Source organism: Drosophila kikkawai, chromosome 2L (assembly GCF_030179895.1).
Source record: "Drosophila kikkawai strain 14028-0561.14 chromosome 2L, DkikHiC1v2, whole genome shotgun sequence".
Lineage (NCBI taxonomy): Eukaryota > Metazoa > Arthropoda > Insecta > Diptera > Drosophilidae > Drosophila > Drosophila kikkawai.
The window spans coordinates 4695034-4718287 of NC_091728.1; the positions used below are offsets into that span (position 1 = coordinate 4695034).

At 41.5% G+C, this 23254-nt stretch overlaps 1 protein-coding gene across 4 annotated transcripts in view; it reads left to right on the forward strand.

The window, feature by feature from the left end:
- beat-Ia (beaten path Ia) overlaps window positions 1-23254 on the forward strand; it is a 34542-nt gene that overhangs the window by 9460 nt on the left and 1828 nt on the right. For 3 of the 4 annotated variants that reach the window (XM_017168600.2, XM_017168599.2, XM_017168601.2), the window contains 5 exons: window positions 17651-17859; window positions 19259-19394; window positions 20721-20854; window positions 22694-22816; window positions 22882-23080. In XM_017168600.2, the coding sequence (XP_017024089.1) occupies window positions 17651-17859; window positions 19259-19394; window positions 20721-20854; window positions 22694-22816; window positions 22882-23080 (801 nt within the window). Of the gene's footprint in view, window positions 1-17650; window positions 17860-19258; window positions 19395-20300; window positions 20372-20720; window positions 20855-22693; window positions 22817-22881; window positions 23081-23254 lie in introns of those variants that run through there. The other variant, XM_070283229.1, reaches the window with a different exon arrangement.

Genomic DNA, 23254 nt, shown 5'->3' on the forward strand with positions numbered 1-23254 from the left:
GTCGGACATTAGCCATGCAAAAAGGGCTGTAAAAGGACTACATGAGCAGTGAACAGGGACCAAAGGACTCGAGGGGAGGGGCGTCCCCACCTGAGCGTCTGCCGCATACTCACAAAGCGTCTCGCCATGCGTTCAATGTCGCACAAAAACGTTTATTAACCTGCCATTATCGAGTCGGGCCCAAGTGCACTCGATGTAGACGACGACATTGTATTAGACTCCCGGGACCTTCACCCACACACGGGGGCCTGATAAAAATCTCCAAGAACACGCACAACAAACGGAAAAGCGGCAAAATGTTTTTGTACCCCCAATGGCGGCGCGGCTGGCGACTCGGTTTTTGTTGAGCCCGGCTTTTGGTTCAGCACACAAGTGGCTAATTAGTCTGGGGCCATGTAAATCGGTCGTGCACTTGATTTACTTTTAATAACCACATGCCGAAATGGAATCGGAGTGCTTGCAAATTTGTGACAATATAAGTTACATTTCGTTTTGTTTTGAAAACTTGTGCGTTAATGTCTTAATTTGTTTGGGGAAATTATCATTTACGCGGGCTGGGAAAATTGTGGGTTATCGTGCACAATAGGCTGTAATTTGTGTTAGTGGTAAATGTGATTTAAATTGCAAGGGGGCGGGAAGGTCAGCGAAAACCGAAAGGTGTGGCCTTCCCAGACTATATTGATTTTACTCCACTGCGTTCAATTAGCGGGTGCCCTGTCCCTGTCTCCCATCTCATACCTGAACTCATTAGTCATAGGCCTACTTCCGCTTTTGGTTTCCATTTCTTTTTACATGCCAAAGAAAATCAATTTTCATATTCATATTAGAAACTAGAATCATATTATTCATTTTAATTACCAAAGCTATTCATTTTGTATGGCAATTAAGCATCCTTAGTGAACTTTCCATTCCATAAATCATTGCAAGCATTTATCAATTTCCTGTACTAATTTTATTTCATCCTCAAAGGCTGAGACAAATTGTCACCTGGCCGGGTCTTCAATTAAGGCAAGCCATCGAGGCAACCTCTTCGACTGGGAAATCAATTCCCGTATATATTACCGAACCAATTATGGTGCATTCTGTGGCGTGAATTCCTCGGATCCGAATCATTCCGCAAAACCACTCTGCCACTCGAGACATCCGGATGGGGATGTCCCCCTCCTCATGCGAAGGCCCGGGGATTCGGATTCGACGATGCTTGACTTGGTTTCGCCTTTCGCTTGGCATACTTAAAACTAACTGGCAAATCAATGGGCGAGCAGGGGAGGGCAAAAAATATGAATAAGCCGAGCGTTGGGAATTCAGAATTTGAGTCGCTTCCTCATAGCCAAACGCCAAACCAAACCCCAGACCCAAACAACTATTATTGATGCAGATGCACAGGTCGCAAGTTGCGGGTGAGAGGTGCCCCGGATCGTTACATAAAATGCATGAAAATCTCGATTCGGCTAAAAGCTGACAAAAAAAAAAAAAAGAAAATGGGGAAGGGCCAAGAGCGTGGAGGGGATGAGTAGGAGGCGAGGACGGGACAAATTGAAGCTTTAGCCACGACTGACAAACTGCAGCTGTAACGGCCAAATGTTTTCGGCCATTTTATTTTTCATTTTCGCCCCGCTTTCGTTGTCAAGCGGATGGGGATGAAGGCATGGAGCTTAACAATTTTTATGGCCATGTCCCGTTGGAAGGGTGGGGTCTGCGAAATATGGCTGCTCGGCTGCCCGGCTGCCATGGGTTAAGCGGCTTAATTGCTCTGGTAAGGTCAATCCCGGGGATGCAAGTCAGTCCTCCTCGAAAAGGAAAACTATTTGCCAGCATGCCTCCATGAGGAAATTTACATAATAACAGGAAACAATTTGGCCCGTGTGCGAGTGCGTGCCCGATGCGACCATTAGGGTTCCCAGGGCCCCAAAGGATCCCGGTCCGTGACCCCAAACCTATGCTCCGGAAACCGATGTGTTAGTTTGACAAAATGCAGCTGGAGCGCAAATTGCAGCGAAAGACACGCAGGTGGAGAAGAGCCCTAGGTGGGGCTAGGTGAGCAGGATTATTGCAGGATAATAAATATTTAAACGATCTCTATGACAGGGATATAACATATGATATTTCTAGTTGGTTTAATTTTACATTTATTTTTATTACAATATTTATATAGAAGATGCTAAGAGAAATTCCTTGAACCTTTGTCTTCTAAATAAGTACAGAAAATATCCCCAGGCTATAACTCAGAATTTGTATAGTTATTCTTGAGTTATCCAGAGAATATCATATTATGGCGCCGGCGGCATGTTATTGTTTTAAAAACACACTAATTATCTGGACAGCGCCCGGACTCTGGACAGATTTGCATGCTCGAGAATTTTAATATACGCATGTTAGCACACATTTTTGTATAGAGTGTGGTGTTTGGTGTATAGTATGCCATGTATGCCAGCTATTATCCGTTGCTGTTCGTTCCCCGGCAACGCTTGCAAATAGTTAATAATGATTATTAATGCCGACGTGGGTAAATGCCGGGCCCACACGCCACGCCATTCGGGCTCAGAGACAACAATTTTCACCTCCATTATGCAGCAAACCACTAAGCCGAACGCCCACCTGCCACGCCCCCTGAGCCATTATAAAGAGGCGAATTTATAGTAATATTTTCCTTTTTATAATTTAATAATTACTAAGCGCTCTTTCAGAGGGATTAGCTAGGGTTTCAAAAACCTTTGATGTACATAAATTAAAGCCTTTGAATAAGAAATGTTTTTGGGATACTTTTGGTTGGTAAAACAGATTTAACGGAGTTTTAAATTTCTTAAATATATTATTATATTTTTTATGTCTTATATTTTCTATGCCTTTGTTTATTATAAACAAGTTTTTGTTCCATTTTATTTTTTATTTATTAAAAGGTAATATTTCCAGACCAACATATTTTCTATCTTTGTTTATTTCCAATAAATATTAAATTATTTCGCTTGTTGTGGGCGTATTTTTGGGCCAGCCTTTAACCGAAACGAAGGCTTACTCCACTAACACCTTTGCCGTGTGCCCACGAATGCCTTGGGAAGCTGCCACTACGAAATGCATTGCAATTCATAACCCAGAGACCGAAAAAGGGGTCTCCGAAGAAGCAGCTCAATCGGGGGCAGGAGCAGAAGGGAGTGTTGCATATTTAATGGCAATATCACTGGAACATGTGCACTGCTCTGGCATTTGCAAGTCGGGCAATCAACAAACGGCACGAAACGTGACCAACCGCCCCGACCTTCCACCTGCCATCACCCACCTTCAGCCTTTCACCTTTCACCTTCGCCTGCGCGCCGCAGCAATAAAAACGTAATGAAAGTCCTTCCCCTGAATAGTTTGCCATTAAAACATTTCCGAGACACTGCAACAAGGGGCAAAGGCAAAAGAAGATGGTCGGGGCTCTGCAAATTAATATACTTGACAGTTCCCTGGTAATTGCTGCGGCAACAACAGCAACAACAACAGACGCAATCAAAGTTATTGATTAAAAATTCCTTGCGCTCAATGCCATCTCCATGTTGCAACAAAAGTTTGCAGCTAGAAATTATTGCACATTTCGCCCTTTTCCTTTTTCCATTGTTGTTGCCTGTTGCCGGTGACCTCAAATAATGAACGTGCAACCGAGTTTCCAATAAACACGTACGTATCGAATGGCACTAATGGGTCATAGGGAAAGTTTTCCCGGGCTCCGGCATTTACTGGCAATTGCGATTGACATTTCCAGGGTGTTGGTGGCGGTCGACTAATGAGAAAGTGTGGCAAGTAAGCTGCCAGAGTCACTGTCAAGTTAATTGGTATTGCTGTAAAGTGTTATTGCATATCGATTTATTGCTGAAATTCCTCACATTCCAAGTTTAATTCATTATAAAAAGTGCTTAAATTCATTGGAATTTCTTTAAAATCCATAAATTAATAACGAGATGGCTTCGCTTTAAGCTTTTAGTTATTATTGTTGAGCACACTTTAAGCCCAATTAAAGTTTCACGTAATATTCAGTCCCTTTAACCACATATTCCCAGAAACCTTCTCCTGCCCTCAAACTCCTCAAAGAAACCTCAACACACTCACATTTTTAGTTGTGGAAGCAGCCGCAAATCAATGAATAAAACTCCACACAAAACTCAATTTTCAACAAGTTTTCCGCATTCTAAACACATTTTTCTTGAGCCCCAACAAACACAGTTCCAAAGGACACCAAAAACCTCGGTGATCCTGAGGTTGAGGCTGAGGCAAAGGCTGAGACTGAGGCTAAAACCCAAACTTGGGGCCAAGAAGTCCTGATAAAAACTTTGGTCTGCCCGTGTTTATTTCCGCCAGCTTTTCCGTGCCACTCCACACCCTGACAGCGTTGGTTTCTTGCCTTTCGCACGCCAACTTGAACTTGACGCATGTTTGTTGGCAAACAAACCGACACATCACGCCCCCGACTCGACTCGCCTCGAGTCGACTCATTAAAATGCGCGGCGTTGGGTCGGGTGGCATCAACAAAAGTTAAAACCAGCGAAAGGACATTCTGAGGGCAGCCAAAAGGACCTGACCTGCCTTCGTTCGGCATCTTTGAACGGCGGCCAAACAAATCTTATTTAATTTGGATTCGTCGCCTTTGCAGGCCAACCAGTCAACAGGGTTCCCTTCGATTTGGCAGAGATGCCAACGTGATTTCACACATTCACAGATATGAAGGTAGGAACTGATAAAGGAAAGGCAGCTCTCGAAATCAAGTTCAAGTTGTGTTATCTCAGCAATCAACATATTGTCTAGTTTGACAATGAAGAAGATGTTTCAATATCATTAATCATTTCCTCCTCCTCAACTCCCAAAAGTAGTTCCCAACTAATTCCAATCACGCCGTGCTGCCATCACTAACGACCATTGACAGGACCCCTTTGGCTTGGTCGCAGCTGTTGCTCCTGGAATTTGAAGTGCATTTGAATGGCTTGCCAACTTGCCGCCTCAGTAACTCGCGGCGGCCGTTGTTTGCCAAAGTGTTAAATGTCATGAAGGGAAGCGCAGCTGGGCCATGAATTTATGGAATTTTCACAGCGCATTTACATTTGAAACATGCCATATTTAATATTTATGCTGGGGAGCTTCTGCCAATACGACGGGCTGACAAGACGCATTTTCCACTGACGTCTGAGTCCAAATCCCCGTCCCGTCACCCTTCCGGCTTCCGTGGAATTTCCGCTTTTTATTAGTTGCAAAAGTTTCGCCCTTGTTTCTCCCATATTTTATAGTTTGTGCACACACATTTTCGCTGCGAACTTCGCGTTTTCTATATAGTTTTCCCAAATATTTTATTATGAAAACAGTCAAAGCGTAGCCGGGATGGAGTGCAAGGAACAACAGCTAAAAGCGCACTTCCGTTTTTGCTGCTGAAAAGCCCAAATTGAATTAAGGCCAAAAATTATGCAGCTCCAGTTGGCTATTTTATTATTCTCTGCACTCCGTAAAGTTGCGGAGCACATGCATGCCCGGCATACTAATTAAAGCGAAATTGATTTCCCGAAGCACGGCGCCTGAAGTGGGGCTTAAAGAGCGGCGGTATTAGCCATCAATTAGCAGTCATGTCGTACTAGGAGGACACGAGGTGTCAATCTATTGAGGAAACATGAAAAGTGGGGAGCTAAGTTGGGGAAATATAATATATCTTAATTATAAAACTTATAACATAGTAAAGGTAAGATGAAAGTGAAAGGCTTGTAATAATAATAGTTGTGCGAATAGAAAAGAAAATTATATTAAAATTAAACTCTTCAATATACATATTTTCCAAGAATCTCAACTATTTTGTTTAATTTTCAACATTTTCTTAGACCCTTTGTTCTCGGATTCCTGCTACCCGCCTTAGCATAAAGTATCCAACAAAGTATGCCGAAGCAGACAGCCTGAATTACAAGTCCCCAAATAACATTTCAACAACATTAATAAATTAGTTGAAGTAATTGAAACTTTGCGGACAGAATGGAAAAGTTTTTTGTTGTTGTTTGCAATCACAAGGACAAATGGAATTATTGTGAAAATAAGCAGAAACCGCTTTGTGACAAATCGCCAAGAAGCCTATTTGGCTTATAGCAGCAATGCTGTGGGGAATCGATAAAAGATTATTTAATTTTACAGTCTGGCCAGTCAGAGTCTCAGAGAGAAGGAGAGACACAGTCTGGCGTCTAGGGGACACTTAGTTAAATGGAAATTTTCAAGCAACCTGGCATTGAGACACTAAATATTGGGGGACTGGCTCAGGTGTCAGTTGGAATTGCGACAAGTGACCAATTAGCCCTATTCGAGCAGTCAATAAAGCAAACTTAATTAAGCGTCGGCTTGGCCCGCCCTCCTCCTGCCTTTATCAATTTCCCGAAAAAAACAATTAATCATTTATACGCTCATTATACTTTAAACGTAGCTAATTTAAACTTAATTTGGTCGTGCCGGCCACCCGTCCGCCGCTGGAAAACTTGTCAGGCAATGGCTGTCGCAGGATTTCCCGGGCGTTCTCGACTGGGTTTATTTGACTCGGCTTCAATTGTGCTTGAAATTTGCACGATTAGCGGAACGCTCGACTGGCCAACGGACTGGCACTGAATCTGTGCTAATCGGAATGTGCCAGGAAAAACTTTGCAGATGACACTATATAATGGAGGAGGAGTTTTCATCGCCCAAGTTTTAATTAATTCAGTTGATGATCACAGTTTTTTCAGTCTTTATTTAAGAGTGGGTTTGCATATTTAAGATATTCATTAAAATATTATTTTGGCTTGAAGATCAAGTATCTGTTGTTTGGAAAAAACCAACCACAGTTCAGTTTTCATAATTACCTCTATTAACAAAGAGCCGAAGTAACTCAAAAATCATTAGGTAAGTAAGTAGAAAATTGCAAAAAATTAACAGAACAAAAAAGAAATGGTTCTAAATCGAGCTCTCTCTTTTTTGTTTTACCCTCGAGAAGGAGGGATTTTCGGCTGTGGCAGCAGGGTCTTAGACTGCTTAAGGAAAATTAATTAAAAATAAACATGGCACACGCTTGTACTTTGGGAATGCCAACCAAAATAGACCGCGGGCAGTGAAGAAAAAAAAGAAGGAAAATAAGTGAGGAGGAGGAAGAAGGAAAAACCATATCCAGACAAATAAGAAAAAATGAAAGCCGGCTAGCCAAATTCCAAACAAAAGCTCACGAAACATTTTGCGGCCACAAATCCGAGACGATAAGAAAATAAGTAACAAGGAACGGCACAGGACGAGCGAGCACAAGGAACGAGAGGCGAGAAAAAAGGACCTGACCAGGACAGAGAAAGCGCCAAAAGTATTTAGTAATTACGTCAAGGGAGAGCCAGAGGGGGGAGCGATTAGAGGGAGTTTCCCCAGCTAGGTGAAAATTGCATTAAAAATGTTCCGGTAAGGGGAGAAAAACTTTAACCGTACAGAGAAAAAATTTATATATTTTTGGATATTATTTAAGGGTTAATAAATATATATAAGTATTAAAAAATACAAGTTGTGATCTAAAAAAAACCTTGGTAGATTAATCCTAATCAAAAACTTTTACCCTAAGAACTAAATTCTACGAAAGAGCTAGATTTTTTCTCTGTGTGCAATAACTTGAGTATGCCAGCGCCCATAATACAACTCGATTTTGCCCACATGGCATGGGCATTTCAGAGGGATGTCGAATATTGCTCCTTCCAGGAGCAATAGGGGATATAGAGGCTCCACCGGAGGAGGTTGGATGGGCTGGGTCAGACACATGAAAACTTTAGCACTCAGGAAACAGGAAACTATTGTTCTGCGGTTGCTGCCTCATGGCCTCAACGGTAATTGTCCTGCCCCATCCCAACCCAGCGACCTGCCAGCCTGCCACCCACTCAGTTCCCCAATCGCAAGGCCACTCCCCCCTCCCCCATTTATTGTTGTTGCGGTAGGCCAAGTAACGTCAGATCCTGATATTTGATGCATGCATATATCTCTGCAGTTGGGTATACATACCATACATATATTTGGGTTGGATTTTATGTTCCTGGCAGGTAATTCGAGTTTAATTTGTTGGCAACTTTGACCCCTTTTCAAAGGGGGTTCATTCGTTGGGAACATTAGCTGCATGTGCATGTGACATCATCAGCTATTCGGGCCAAGGCGAAATGCATCAATATACCCCTAAGTGGCCAAGTTTTAATGTTCATGCGACGAAAAGTAGCTCATTGGTGAGCTGTCGCATTCATTTGACGAAGATGCATGGCTTTTATGAAAACTACTTAAAGCTCCTGTCGTTCTTTAAGTGAAAAATTATTTTACTCAAACTGTTTGGGTTCATATTTATACCCTTGCAGGGTATTATAATTTCAGTCAGAAGTTTGCAACGCAGTGAAGGAGACGTTTCCGACCCTATAAAGTATGTATATTCTTGATCAGCATCAACAGGGGAATCTTTCTAGATATGTCAGGAAGAAATAGATTTTTCGGCCATTTTTGCATCATTTTATAAGGGGTTACATCATTAAAATTTTGGATTTTGATAAAAAATTGAATTTTAAAAATTTTTAAATGAAGTATGCAGATTTATTAACTGTAGAAAATCTTGCACAGAACAGTTTTCCGATTTAAAATTATTGCTCTTTTGGCCGAGTTATGATATTTTTAATTTAAAAAAATCAAGAAGTTTTTTAATATAAAAAATCAGATTTTATAATACAAAATAATATTTTTCTAAGTCAAGGAATCATTTCCGACCCCATAAACCATATAAATTCTTGATCAGCAATAATGGGGGAATCTTTCTATATATGTCCGGAAGAAATTGATTTTTTGGCCATTTTTGCAAAATTTTATAAGGGGTTACATCATTAAAATTAGAAAAAATGGCCAAAAATTTTGATTTCTTAAAATTTTAAATTTGGTATGCAGTTTTCTTAAATTAATAAAAACTAACACAAAACTGTTTTCCGAATCGAAATTAATGCATTTTTGGCTTTGTTATGATATATTTTAATTGTTACCTGCAAGGGTTTACAAACTTTGGCTGGCCAAAAGTTAGCTTTCTTTCTTGTTTTATCTTAAGAATTGTTTAAAATATTTGTTGCAATATCCCAAAAAAAGATAGGAATTTATTCAAAAAACCTCAGCAAGCCGTAAAATGATAAAAATATAGTAACAATGCAATAAAAATGGTCAAGAAGAAATAAAGTAAAATTGATTCCAAGCAATATTTATTCACGAGAAAAAAATTGTAAAAATAAATACAATTTTCATCTTGATGGAAAGCCCTTGCAAAGGGAAATATCAAGGAATATTAGCATCGAAACCGAACAACGAGAAAAAAATCTCAAATGCATTTTGCATCAAAGGAAAATATAATAAAATATTAAAATAAACCAAGAGGAAGGAGCAGAGCCGGAAAAATTCGCAAGTCAAATAAAAGCTATTGAGATAAGCGTGCTTCCAAGGAAATATTCACAAAGAACTCGGCTTGGATGGGATGGTAACAATGTGAGCCGCTTATCAGTTTAGTGCGCTTGTTTTATTATTTTAATAAAATTATATCTGGGAATTGCCTGAATAAAGATAAAAAGGGAAAGGCGTTGGCAGAAAATTGGCAAACAAATATTGAACAAAATGAACAGTTTCCTTTATTTACTCACATTTTTCCAGGAATATTATACGGTTGGAATTCTTTATTCTTCATTGCAATATTCTATTTGTTCCTGTTGCATTACTATATAATATTTCAGTGAGTTCAAACCAACACGAGCCCGGAAATCGATGTAGTTAATTACTTGCTTTGCAGCCGAATATAAACTTAGCTTTGCTTCTAAACGCTCTCTTATTCAATGGGAACCCTCATTCCCCATCGAATTCCAAACTTTTATTGAATTTTCGGTCCCAGCATGAACAAATCAACAAGAATTGGGCCTGTCAGTTCAGAGACACAGAAACTCGTCTTTCAATAAATTGCCAACTGGCGGAAAGCCGAGGAGAGACCCATTTCGCTAGCTATTTGTGTCATTGAACTGCAGCAGCAGCAGGCGGGTGGAAAATTAACGCAGCCGCTTTAATTTGCAATTTCAATTCATTTGGGTTTATCGAAGCCCCTTTCAGCTGGCGTGCCGGCTGATTCCTAGACAATAAAGCACATTCCTAGTGCATGCCAGGCATTAATATATTAAACGGGGAGGAATCCCCCTACCCTGCTCCACAAAAACTGCCAAATCGATTCACCCTCGGCCACAAATCTACCCCACGACCCCCTGCCGTCGCGTGTCTGTGCCAAATTTTGGCTGGCAATCAAAACGCATTGCCAATCAATTGATTTACACAAGCCCCCTCCATCGATGTCTGATTTGGCAAATAGCTGTCATTGGGTTATCATAATGTCAGTCACAGCGTTTGGGCGGACATGTCTATTCCCGGAGAGAGCTCTCGCCGATGATTTGTTTTCCTAAATTTCCAAGAGCATTTAGGGAAGTTTCCTCTAAAGAAGAGCGAAGGACATGTTAGACAATATTTTAGAAATAATTTGACTTCTGTAGGAAAACTATAAATTATTAAATAGAGTCAAAAAAATTGAATTAAGCTAATTACTAAATAATCCTATTTTCCGCATCTTCATGGTTTTGGGAATTCTATAATTTACCAAAAGATATTCTCCTTGTGCTGCTGTAAATTAATTAATGTCCGTGCCGGAAGCGCTTTCGGCTTGTTGAATTATCGACGAGGCCAGGCAACAGCATTTACATTTAACTATTACTTAACTATTTAGTTTACAAGTTGCATTAGGTTGGACCTAACGGCTTCGGAGGCGGGCCAAGCAAATTGACCGCATCCATCTTAGCTGCCGTCACCTGAGTTCGGCTAATTAAACTAATGCAATCCTCGGCCAAAAGTCAACAGCCGGAGTGCGAAGCCAGGCCAGGATATACATATGTGTGTGCACGAAGGCTTCTGGTCAAGACCGGATTGGCTTGAAAGGACAAATAGGATAACGAAACATGACAAAACAACAAGAGAGGGAGAGCCACTGAGGCAGGAGAAGAAGTTCCGCAGAAGACTAAGTTAAATTTATAGGCTTTGAGGGCAGGAATTGCAACTTCCGGCCAAAATGTACACAAACACACACACACAAATCCTAAACCGTAGGAATTCTCCAAATCCTGTGGAGCGGCGACGGGGTGACTTGCATGGCGACTTCATTTCGCAGTTGCTGGAAGTTTAGAGAAGTTCGCTTCGCATGAACCGACGACAAGGACAAGATAAAATATAAATGGTTTCGGTTTACTTGCGAGTGTAGAGGGCGGAAGTATCGGGGAGCGGAAGTGCCACTGATAGCCGTCACATGCTCGAGATTTACTTATTAATGCCAGTCCCGTGTCCTGGGCCGACATCCCGCCCAGCTGGGGAGAGTCCTGCGTAGCGGGCTTTGCTTTGTTTTGAAGTCGCTCCCGTAGCTCCCTCAGCCAATACACAGAAAGAATAATAATGCTTAAAGTGTCTAATCAAAAAAATACAAGGACTCAGTAGACTGTATTAGATATTATTAAGAAATCTCCGCTTTCTTTCAGTGTACTCTTTTCTGACTGCTCCTCTCTGTTGACTTCCGACACCCTTCAGTGTGTTTGGAACATAATTTGTGCCCAGAAGGAGGTCGCAGGACAAAGGACATGCAGTCAGCAGGGACAGAGGCTGTTGCTTCTTGCTTTTAGTGACTTTGACAGTTTTATACGATTTACGTCATGGTAAATTAAAAATTACGCGTGCTCCCAGCCTGTAGCCCATGTTACGAGTACATTGCTGTTAGGATTTGCCGAAGGAGGGTTAGTCCAGAGGGTGGATTGCGTGGGTGCCTTGGGGGTGGGTTGAAATGTATTGAGTGGGTGAGATTAGAAAATAAAGATAAATGGAATTTCTACGAGGGGTTGCTACGTAATGTTTATATTTCCCGGTGATCTTATCGGGCAAATAGTTTTTATGGACAAAGACGTATGATTATTTTGACAAATGGCTTCATTTGCATTATGTATGGAGAGAATCTTAAGTCGGAAATACTGGATATATACAAAGACAAGTTTTTTTCACATAAAATTATACATTTCCATCTCGATATTCTTTAAGAAAAGAACTGGTTACAGTAACTTTTTTGCAATCAAAAGGGATCTAAATTGCAAGCAGAAATCCAAAGCTTTATCCAATCCCATTCACCAGTTACTAAATCTCCTTTCCACGCTTTTCCCATTCAAAAGCCATGCCGTTTTTTATTCCCTCACAAAAAATGTATAAAAATTCGCCAACGAATCTGGGACGTTAATCTCTTCGTTAAACTCAAGTTATTTACAGGTCAACAAGTCAGCAGCTCTTTTCGCGATAGAAAGGGGCCAACCGAAAGGAGCGAAAACCTTGAACCCAGCCCCCAAATGGAGCTCCCTCGGCCTAAACGACCATTTAACAGACACACTTGTGTGGCCCATTTTATCCGCCTGGTCGCGACAAATTGTAAAAATAAAATGGTTGGTCGAAAAGTGCATAGAAAGCCCGGAAATGTAACAAATCCTTAAATAATTTGAGCGTCTGGCCGAAGCGGCTTGTAAGCGGGCCACTGTGTGTGTGTGTGTTTGTGAGCACGTATGTGTGTTGGGGGCGTGGCAACAAGGTAGCTGTATAAATTTCCACCTGTGCTCCTGGCCAGAAAAACACGCTGGCACTGCAATTTTCACCGCTCGCATCGGAAAAGGAATGCAAAAGCGTGCAAAAATCCCCTCAAAAAAAAAGAAAAAAGGAAGACCCTCTCGAGTGTGTGAGTGCCAAAGCGAGAGGCTAGATCGAAAATGGATAATAAAAAGCTCATTGCAACAAATTCCTGCACAATTTCCAGTGTTAGATTAGAAACGCCGCACAAAGGCGTGAGTCGAGGGCTAGGGGTGTTGGTTTCGACGGGGGACCAGGCACCATATGCAACACCGCTTGCCACTCGGTACTCCACGGCAAGAAGGGTATATAGTAGATGCACAAATATGTAGTAGAGCACACTCCAGGGTGCATAGGAAATTGTTACAAGATTGAAATGCATTCTGATATATTTTTTAAATTTATTTTAAATATTTTCCCAGCATACTTTTGTGTATTATTTCCAACTTAAAAGGAACAGATTACGACAAAACTCATAGTCGAGGCACTGAACTTTATTTTTCTTTTCATTTCTCTGCCGGAGGCTACCATTTTTTTGCCTCTCCCATTTTTCCTTTATTATTTAGCACAGCTGTGTGAGTGCGCCTCGCTTTCAGTTGTTTGATCCTTGCACTTTTTCATAGCTTTTCACCTCCCAACTGTGCTGCGCTATCTCTTTCAATCCATTTCCTCCCCGACTTCCGCCTCATACTTGAACATTTCCCACGTTGCCTTACACTTGGGCACTTGTTCGTGGGATTTTATGAGCTTAGTTGGCGATTTAGCGATGCTTGTCTTATTTAGTTTTTAAATAAATGGCCAAGGATGTTCAGTTGGCTTTGGTCCTTCCTCTCTGTGAAGGAGAAGTGGCTGCGACTTGTTGGATCTCCCACATTTTTTACTTTTTTATGTCTGCGAAAGTGATAATAGCGGCTATTAAATCCGATGGGCAATGTAGTTAATTATAAAAGAGCAGAGACTTAAAGAGATGTCAAAGATGAAAATGTATTAAGTTCAGTTTAAAGGAAAAAATGCTATTAATTTCTCTAAAAAAATATATATAAAATAATCAGAGTCTAATGGAGGCCATTTGTAATCACAACTTTTTTGCTTCTACGCTTCGCCATTGCTAAAATCTGTTCACAATTACAGAGCGGAGGACATTAAATTTAATGAAACAACCCCCAAAAAGCCAACCGACTACGATTTGTCTGTGAGCAAAAGTGGAAAATGTGCCATTAAATGGCAAACACCAAAGACCCAGGCTCTTTAAGCGTAAACAAAGGGGGTAGCCAGACCGTCACGGGGTTTTTGTGCTTAAATTTCATAATAAACACAAAGGACAGACACAGGGTCTGAGTCCTGAATGTTGGCGCTGAATGGCTCCAACCATCCGGCAAAGACACACCGGAGAAAAATAGATGCCTTTGGGTAATTTCTTAATTTTTAAAAATATTATTTTTCAATCTTAAAATAAACAGGATTATCAAGCAACTTAAGCAAACAAATGTTTAAAAAAACCTGAAGGCATTTCTATTAATTAATATTATTAAGCCTCATCCATTTTCTTTCCGTGCAGCTGGCGGGGAAACGACTTGGTCAGAATTGGTGGTCCTACAAATGCAAGGACTGCTGCACATGTGTGGGTGACTGACTGACAGAAGAAGGAGTGTGCTTGTGTTTGCGCAGGACAAACAACAGCAGCATTCATTTTCGCCAAACCAGAAGAAGTGACATAAAAATGCATTAAGCTGAAATTGTCAACAATTTTTCAAGCCACCCCCAAAGGACGACGGACCGTCGAGTCGAGCATCCGTATCCACATCCCCCCCGACGCGTTGGCGACAAGTCCGCCCGCCCGAATAAACATCCCCGTCAGGGACCTTCCCCCGCTCCAAGGATGGGCCGGGGCTGATAACCCCAGATGGCAGTCAAATCTGACTGAATAATGACTGTGCAGCGTCGAGACAGTAATAGTGCCCGATATGATGTGGCGGCGGCACCGCCACTCCTATTGGGTTGCACAGAGATACGGTTTTACATTTTTAGTGTCAGCACAAATTATGATAAATTTGGCGCCACTTCTCCAGGCCAGGACATCCGCCAAGGCTGAGTGGGGGTACAAAATTGCTGGCCAACTCGGGGAACTTTGCTCGCGCTGCAGCTAATAGAATCTCAAAATGCCAGCTTGCAGCTCGCCCATCTGTTGCACAAGTGTATCTCGACATCATGCACATTTCAAAAGCCGAGCTCCGTAAACTTGGACTTTGGAAAGTTTCCTCTTGCCCAAGGAATTCGTAGCCAGTTTCTTCAAGCAAACTGTGTGGTCAGTGAGGCAAACGCTGCTGCTCTTGGCCCAGCAGTTCATGTGGAAGTGAAACTGTGTGCCAGTCCAGGTCATAATGTGGCTCCGCTTGGCCAAACTTTCAGTTTGCCCTCCTTCGGCTTTACCCTTTTCAATTAGCTGGCCGTAAGTTTTCCGAAATATGCTTTGACACAATGTCCCGTAATTTGAGCAGCCAAGAGTTTTATATGCAAGAGCCCAAGCTGGAATTTAATTCACCTCCAAGGAGGTGGATGGTCAAATTGTGTGGCCCAGGATGTCGTCGAGTGTCAAGAGTCAAAAGTTGGGTCGAAGTAGCAAATTAAATACAATAATATAATAAATACTAAAACTAAATCATAAATTCTTAGACACCTTGAACATTTATATAAATCCAAGCTGGCTGCCATAATGGATTGCATAACCCGAGAGCAGGTAATCAGGTACCGAGGATCCTGAAAGTCCTTCGCTCAATTCTATTATACGCTGCGTGGCTTAATCGAACTAAAGTCCTTTGGCGGCGCAAAAGTGAGCAACTCACAGAGCAATCTGTTAGCTGTAGCAACACTCGGAGCACTCCAATCTGGCGGCTGCCTGGTGTAAATCACTGGGCAGCTTGGACACTTGCTTGACACTCGGGACTGGTCGGCACTCCTTAATATATGCCATGCATGTTGCATAAACAAGATTTAAACAAAGGCTGTGGCAGTGGCAGGGGCAAATATTTGCCGCCGCGTGTCGCCAACAATGGGGGCTGTGCGCCTCTCTAAGGAATCAGAACGTGGGTGGCCGGATGGCAGGATAGCTGGATGCCCTTTCACTGCCGCACAGCAACGACGAGTGCGGTCTCGTTTTTACTTTGTGTGCCACTCACGTTGTGCTCGTTATTCATATTTATTGCACACGTTGTGGGGCGCAGAGCCAGCTCCCCAGGACTCCGTCCTCCATGAAGAGTCCTGGGATTGCTACAGCACCGCCTCCCTAGTCAAATGGCTGGGCTGCATGTGCATTGTCCTTGTGCCTGGGCCTGGGCCTGCCCTGGTGTCTGGCTGTAAAAACTTTGCAATTACAGTTATTTGATGGGATTTACAAAGCACCTCCCGCACTCGTGCCGGTTTGTTTGGACATTCGTTTGCCGCCGGATTGTTGCAACCTTGTCTATTTAGTGTGGCATGAAATGGGCGCCCCCATATCCACAGAGCCACAGAGGGCTGAAGGCGCTAAATGACAGTGGAGCAGCCAGAAAGTCTAATCCAATGACTGGGGATTCGGGGACGTTGAGCTGCAGGCTGCAGTTTGTGAATGTGTCTCAAATGTGAAGCTCGGTTGATGGAAGTTTTCCATTTTTTGTGGCTTCAGTTTCGTGATAATGAAGAGGCACTCAGGTCGTGACAGGTTTGATTAGGTTCCGAGGGGTTACAGTTCCAGGGATCTGTGTTCTGAGTCCTTTCATGTGGTTAAGGTGGAGTTGCAATTCTTTCATTAAAAAGGGAATATAAAAATAACAGTTGAAGGTGGTAAGAACTTTGCAAAACAAGTGTTTTAATTAGCAAACACTCTTTGTTTCAGAGAACATGAATTTCCATGCAGTTATCCCACTTTTTGTTTTTATTAAGCACTCAATTTCAATCACAAGCTTATGCATACCATAAAATACAAAATTTATTGCTTCTGCTGGATTTGGGAATATCCCTCAAATGTCTGATCGCCTTTTACGACATGGAAAGTGAAAGAGGATAAAAATGATTTTTAATTTCATCTCACATAATCAGGGAACAATTTATTCATATTTTATTGACGGCGAGCGATAAAGGCAAACAGGTGGAACGAGTCTCTGGTTACACAAAGCCTTTTTTCTGTCCTGTCGTTGGCCATAAGCTGATTTATAATGCCCCAGACCTGGTCCTAAAAAACGCCCGGGTAGTAAAACAGGGAATCGGACATGTGTACAAATGTCCGCCACATTCTGCATTATATATATTAAAATATATACCTATAAAAATATGTGTGCGAGTGTTCAGTTAGAGATTTGTGGCATAAAACCTTGCTGAAAGTCATGTCAATACGTGATCAGAATAGATATTAAAAATGTCAAATTTTCACTACTGAAAAGTCGACATAAAGTTACTCTTTCAAATAATATAAAAGGGAATTAAATGGTGTATGCATCAAGTAGGCAAGTTAATTATAAATATTTTATTAGCTTGCCCAGTAAAATATTGAATATAAAACAATAAAAAACGAGTCGTAAAATCTGTTTACGATTCTGCATACTTTCTCGACCGGAAGGGTAAAGCTGCTCTGCCAACCATCTAAAATATCGTGGGAATTGTCGAGTCAATAAAATCCGTTTGGGATTTATTTAATAAAAAATCCAAATAATAAAGCCCATCATAAATTATGCACAGCGCCGTAAAACAAAATGAAGAAACGGCAAAACAAACAAAACGACAACAAAAAAATTGACAATAAAATAAAAGCAAATGGTAAATTAAAAATGAGAGGAGCGATGATTTTTTATCGCTTCCAGTTGATTTCTATTAGACACGGCCCGGGGGAGTTGTTTGTTCAGTCCCTTTTCGCTGAAAGCATTATTGCCTTAAATAATTAAACATAATTGTTGGAGGTTTGTTTTTCATTTCCCGTGTTATTGTTTCATTTCAGGCCTGACCGCCGCTCTGAGGGACGTCCGGGTGCGAGTGCCGCACGCGGTCAAGCGGGGCGACAAGGCCATCCTGAAATGCTTCTACGACATCGAGGACGACAGCCTGTACTCCGTGAAATGGTATCGAGGGAGGCGGGAGTTTTACCGCTACACGCCCAAGGAGACACCGCCGATGAAGATCTTTCACTTCCCTGGACTAAAAGTGAGAGTAAGTTGCCTAAAAATGATATTTTTTAACAAAAAAGAAAGCCTTAAAAGTATCAGAAATAGTTATAACTAGCCATTGAAGTCGGTTGTTAGAATATCAAAATATTCATTAAGAATCTAATCTATTTTTCTTATTATTGGTATTACCATTTCCCATAAAATATGACTTTATGGCAGCTATACTCTCGTGATTATTTTCCTAACATTTCACCTGAGTCCGCATATAAAGTACTATTTTCCGAGTGCCTATTTTTAGCTACCAACATATATTATTCCAATAAATCTGACCAACAGAAACTATACGTTCCACAGATTCTTGTTTTGGTTTTCGGATTGCCATTTGCATCGAAGGGGAGGGAGACAAAAAATGGAAGGAAGAAAAATAAATTAAACCAAACTAAACGGGTTGCGGCCTCAACAATGTAAAACATTTGCATTTCCAGGGCAGCCAAATCGAACGAAACGCTACAGTTAACAAGGAGGAGCAGACACATGTGAAATTTCAATGCACAATCAAATCAAAACACGGTTTTTAACTTCCGCTTCACGGCAGTTACGAGCCGGAAAAACAAAAACGTACATTTAGAATCCCGTATTGGGTCTCAAGCCTTGTTTTTTAGTTTCGAAATTGCGTTCTCGGGGTGCTGGCAATATTTTTGAATAAATATTGGCATTTTTAAATTGGTTCGAAAATTATTCAGGCATATAAAGGAGCACGATGGCATTTTATTTATTTGCGTGGGTATTCGTATTTTTCATTCAAATTTATTTTTCCAACTCATGTGACAATAAAGACAATAAAACCATATTCTTTTGCATTCGAAGAGTTATTTTGTATTAGAATGGTTGAAAATGGAGTGAGAATGGAAATGTTTGCCTCCCAAATAGAATGGGGATTCCGAAGCGAAGGGAAATATATACAATAACTAAACGCGAATGTTGGAAAAACAATGGAAATGGTTTTTGAACAGTGAAAAAATGATAAGCAAATATTCGCTGAATCCAGAAATGTGTGAATTTTATTTATAAATTCAGTAAGGCTTTATGGCTAAACAAAAAAAGGATAAAAAATAATAAAATAAATAATAAGCTCACTTTAACATTCATTTATTTAAGCTCAGTTAATAAACCTTAAAGAAGAACTACTAATATGTAGGCCCCTATGAAAATATGGAAACGTCCTCCTTTATTTTGAAATATACATGTATATATGTATGTATGAGCGGAAGGAATCCTGCAGATACATTTGTTGAACAATTTTTCATCAACAAACAGCATTTACGATACGTGGAAAAAAATATGGTTGTATGGGGCTATGGGGCATTTAATAAAAATATATATAAAATACATGGAACCCGCACTCACAGCTCCTTTACTTTTGTTGACTCTTTTTTCTGCAGCGCGTGTCCTCGAACGAGAGCCAATTGGTGCTTGAATCGGTAACAATGGCTACATCCGGTAAATACAGTTGCGAAGTATCTGCGGATGCGCCCTCGTTTCATACATTAATAGCGGCAGCCGAATTGGAAGTTATTGGTAAGTGAAAAGGACAGTAACGTAACATTTCCGACGACATTTTCGCGGCGATAAAATTAAAGAGTTGGCAAATCTCTGGCCTTTTTGTTTAAATTTCACCAGTGCAAATATTAAACTAATTTGGATTCTTCAAGAAACGGGAAATGCCAAAGTAAATTAATTTTCTGTTCAAGTGTTTCTCTTTGCCGAAAAGCCAGGAAACTCAAACTCCCCCCAAAGCCAGAGACAAACTTGCCAACTCGACTGGCTGTCATATTCAATTGGCCGGACCAAGTCTGAGCCCGGACTCAAAATGCATGCTTGTGTGTGTGTTTGTATTTGTGTGGGGATTGTGGACATAAAACTTAAAAATAAACTCCAAGTTCGAATGTTTTGGCAGTTAAGCAGACAAAATACAAACAAATTTGCGGGTAAACGAGATAAAGATGAAGACATTTAAGCCGGCAAACACTGTGGAAGGCCTTCGGAGCAAATGTTTTGCCAAAGCCCTGAGACGGTCAATAAACTGCCAAACTGACTGAGTGGGCTGGTGGGGGTGGGTGGGGCCATGCTTTCCGGACTGGATATGTTGACGTAGGTGAGCTCAAATTGGCTTGACAAACTTTTGGAAGTGTCTATTTCATGTTTATGTGCCATATATGCGGATGTGTGCGCCGGCTGGTTTTCATTCTGACTTTTGGGGATAATGGACAGTAAGAGAAATTAGTTTTACCCCCTAAACGGCTGTGGCAGTCAGGGTATGCTGAGTTAATGGAAATGTATAGGTTTCAGGAGGATTTCCTTACGAAAAACATGTAGATAAGAAAGGGTAACGCAAACTAAATAATAATCTAAACCAAGTATTCTGACGTTAACTATCTAATTCATTTCATAGAGAAACAGACAGGGTACCCCTTAGTCGGTGCACTCGATTATACCTTTCCTTTCGGCTTGAATAATATCCCTTCGAGTGCTGGCCACAGATTCCAACTGCATAGGTGAGGCATTTTTGGGATTTCAGTCTCCTCACAGTGCAAATTAAAATTTCGACTCACTCCGACCAGAAAAGCTCGTAATTATTTCAATTATGAAATGGGCCTTGACGCACACACACACACACACACAAACACTAGATATTGATTGCGACACACACCCCCGCCGCACACAGCCTCCTGGCAATCCCAACTGACAGGACGACAGGTTGGGTCAGAGTTTGGCTACGATTCTGGTTTTCCGTGCGCCGCAGAGTATCAAAAATATAGTGACAATCGATCCAGTCCACCTGTGAACTGATGCCATCTTTCCTTTCTCTCTCTTTCTCTCTTTCTCTCTCTTTTTCGCCTACAGAGCCGCCGCACAACGCTCCGTCCATATCGGGCATCCATACCCGATATAGGGTCGGCGACATATTGCGAGGTAATTGCACATCGCGTCACTCGCGACCGGCGGCCAATCTCACATGGACAGTGAATAATGAAGAGGTGAGTGGTCCGCCCCTTAGCCTTAGCATTACTCTACCACCCACCAGCGCCCATGTTTATGCAAACACAATTTTCTTGTTTTCAAGCGCTGGCATCTGCCCGGAATTTATGCGTCTGTTTTCGAGGAGGGCGGGGCGGACTAAAGGGTTAAGCCCCCACTGTAATTACCAGAAAAACACACGCATTTGTGGAGATCAACGCAGTGGTGGCACGCCCCCTTCATAACCATACATTATGCCGCCCATCCTGGGAACGTCAAAATTTTAGGTGTAATTTTTTGTAGGCATCGCGCTACCATATGCATATTTACATACATATCTGGGCGATTGGGGAAACGAAAATGGGCCTGGGAAATGTGCGGAATTAAGAGAGGGCCCTCGAGTCTGGGGACAATTTTCGCAGTTTTGCATGTTACATTTCTCAATTATTTTGGCCACTTGTCGTGGCCCACGCCCGCTAATTGTGGATGTCAACTCCAAGCGTGTTCGGAGGGGCTAGGGGTGACCCTGATAGACCCATTACGCAGATAGGATAAAAATTTAAATTCTTAGAATTTTAATTGGGAGTTTATTTGGGAGAGAAATAAGTCCAAGCTTTCGTCTATTTATAAATTGCAATATAATACCTCAAATTATGAATCACTGCAGTGCCTCTTCTCTTGGAATTTCCAGGCTTTAAAGAAGATTCTAATTTAGATTCCGATTCTGGCCAAAGTTAAATTTGGCGTAAACCTCACGCCAGCCATATGGAAACTGAAATTATAAAATTTCCATGCCTAAGTAATTAGCTTACATATCCTGTGAACACACACACAGTAATTTCAGGGAACAGAAAATGGACAGAGATGAAAGAAACACCGAAAAAAATAATTTGTAATAAATGTTTAGTTATTTATTTATTGGTTATTTACGTATATCTGGCAATAGTTATAATATTTAAGAATATACATAAAAGCTAAGAAGGTTTACTAATCTAAAATGAATTGTTTAATGTTATAGCTGCCGAAATATAATAGAAAGTTAAATTTATCACAAATTCTTAAAATTGTATTACAAATCAATATACATTATTATTTTCGGTGCACGACGTGAAGGCATCAGGCAGCGGCAATTTCAGCATCACTCAATGGCAAACAATGCTTATTGATGCTGCATAATAGGAGCCACACCGGAAAGTGGGCGTCAACCAGTAGGTTGGGAGGTGGCGGCTAGTGGGTGGTGGAAAAACAAAGCTGAAACACACGCACACATACCAATGGGCTCTCAACACACCCACACAGACTACTGTGGAGATGCCCCGTTTGAATGGCGAAGCGAATGCCGCCGAATTGGTTGTCGAATTGAGTTGAGTTGGCCACGCTCGGTTGATTGCTTGTGCGAACCTGTCCCAATTCACAACACCCCCAAAGCCCCCAGCAGATCCCCTCCACCGCCCGACGTCCTTCAACCAGCAGCATTGCAGGCCACAAAATGCGCTTAAACAATAAGCCAAACAAAAACATACCGCCAAAACCAGCCGACAAACCAGCGGAATAAGCGCGTAACACGAACCACTAGATAGCGATTGCTGTACAAACACAAAAAAAAATCCACGAATCGGTTGAAGGAGCGCACCCCTTTGGGGCATAAGGCAAATTAATTTGCAGGCATGAAGTCAATCAAATTCACAGGCCCCATTGGGTCAAGAGATGGGAAAGGTAGCGGCAAAGGATATGATTTTCCGATGCCAAAAAAGGGCTGAGACTGCTTAACCTAGGTTTAAAAATCTTTTAATGAACTCTAAAATGCATATTATATATTTTTAAATACTAATATAAATATTCTGTGTTTTTTTTTTTAGGTAAATCCCGCCCACGTGCGTCACCATAAGTTGCTGAAAGATCCCCACAACGACATGCAAACTGCCATAGTGGGCATTCACTTTGTGGTCACAGATCAGCACTTTGACAACGGCAAGCTAAAGGTAAGATAAAAATCCTCAAAATGTAGGATTTTTATTCCTAATTCGTCAACTTCTATGTTACACAGCTCCGGTGCAGCGCTCAGCTGCACGATGTCTACTGGAAGACCACGGAGAAGACGATTCTCGAGGTGGATCCGTTCGGCAAGTACGGAAGCGGGGCCAGCGGAAACCGGGTCAGTCCCGACGAGTTCTATGACCAGTACACGCTGCACGAGGATGAGCAGTTCCACAGCAAGAAGAACAGCTACCTGACACAGCTGCAGGGTGAGTTGAGCAGCCAATTAGTGCCTGACACTCCACTCACAATACACGAGCACTCGAAAAAGTCCAAGTTCCAGCTACAGTCGATCTTGGCTAAGTTGAAAAAGGAGGTTTGTTTGCAAGAAACCTATTTGACAAAGAGTCTGGTCAAGAAGACATGTTTTATTTTTTTTAATT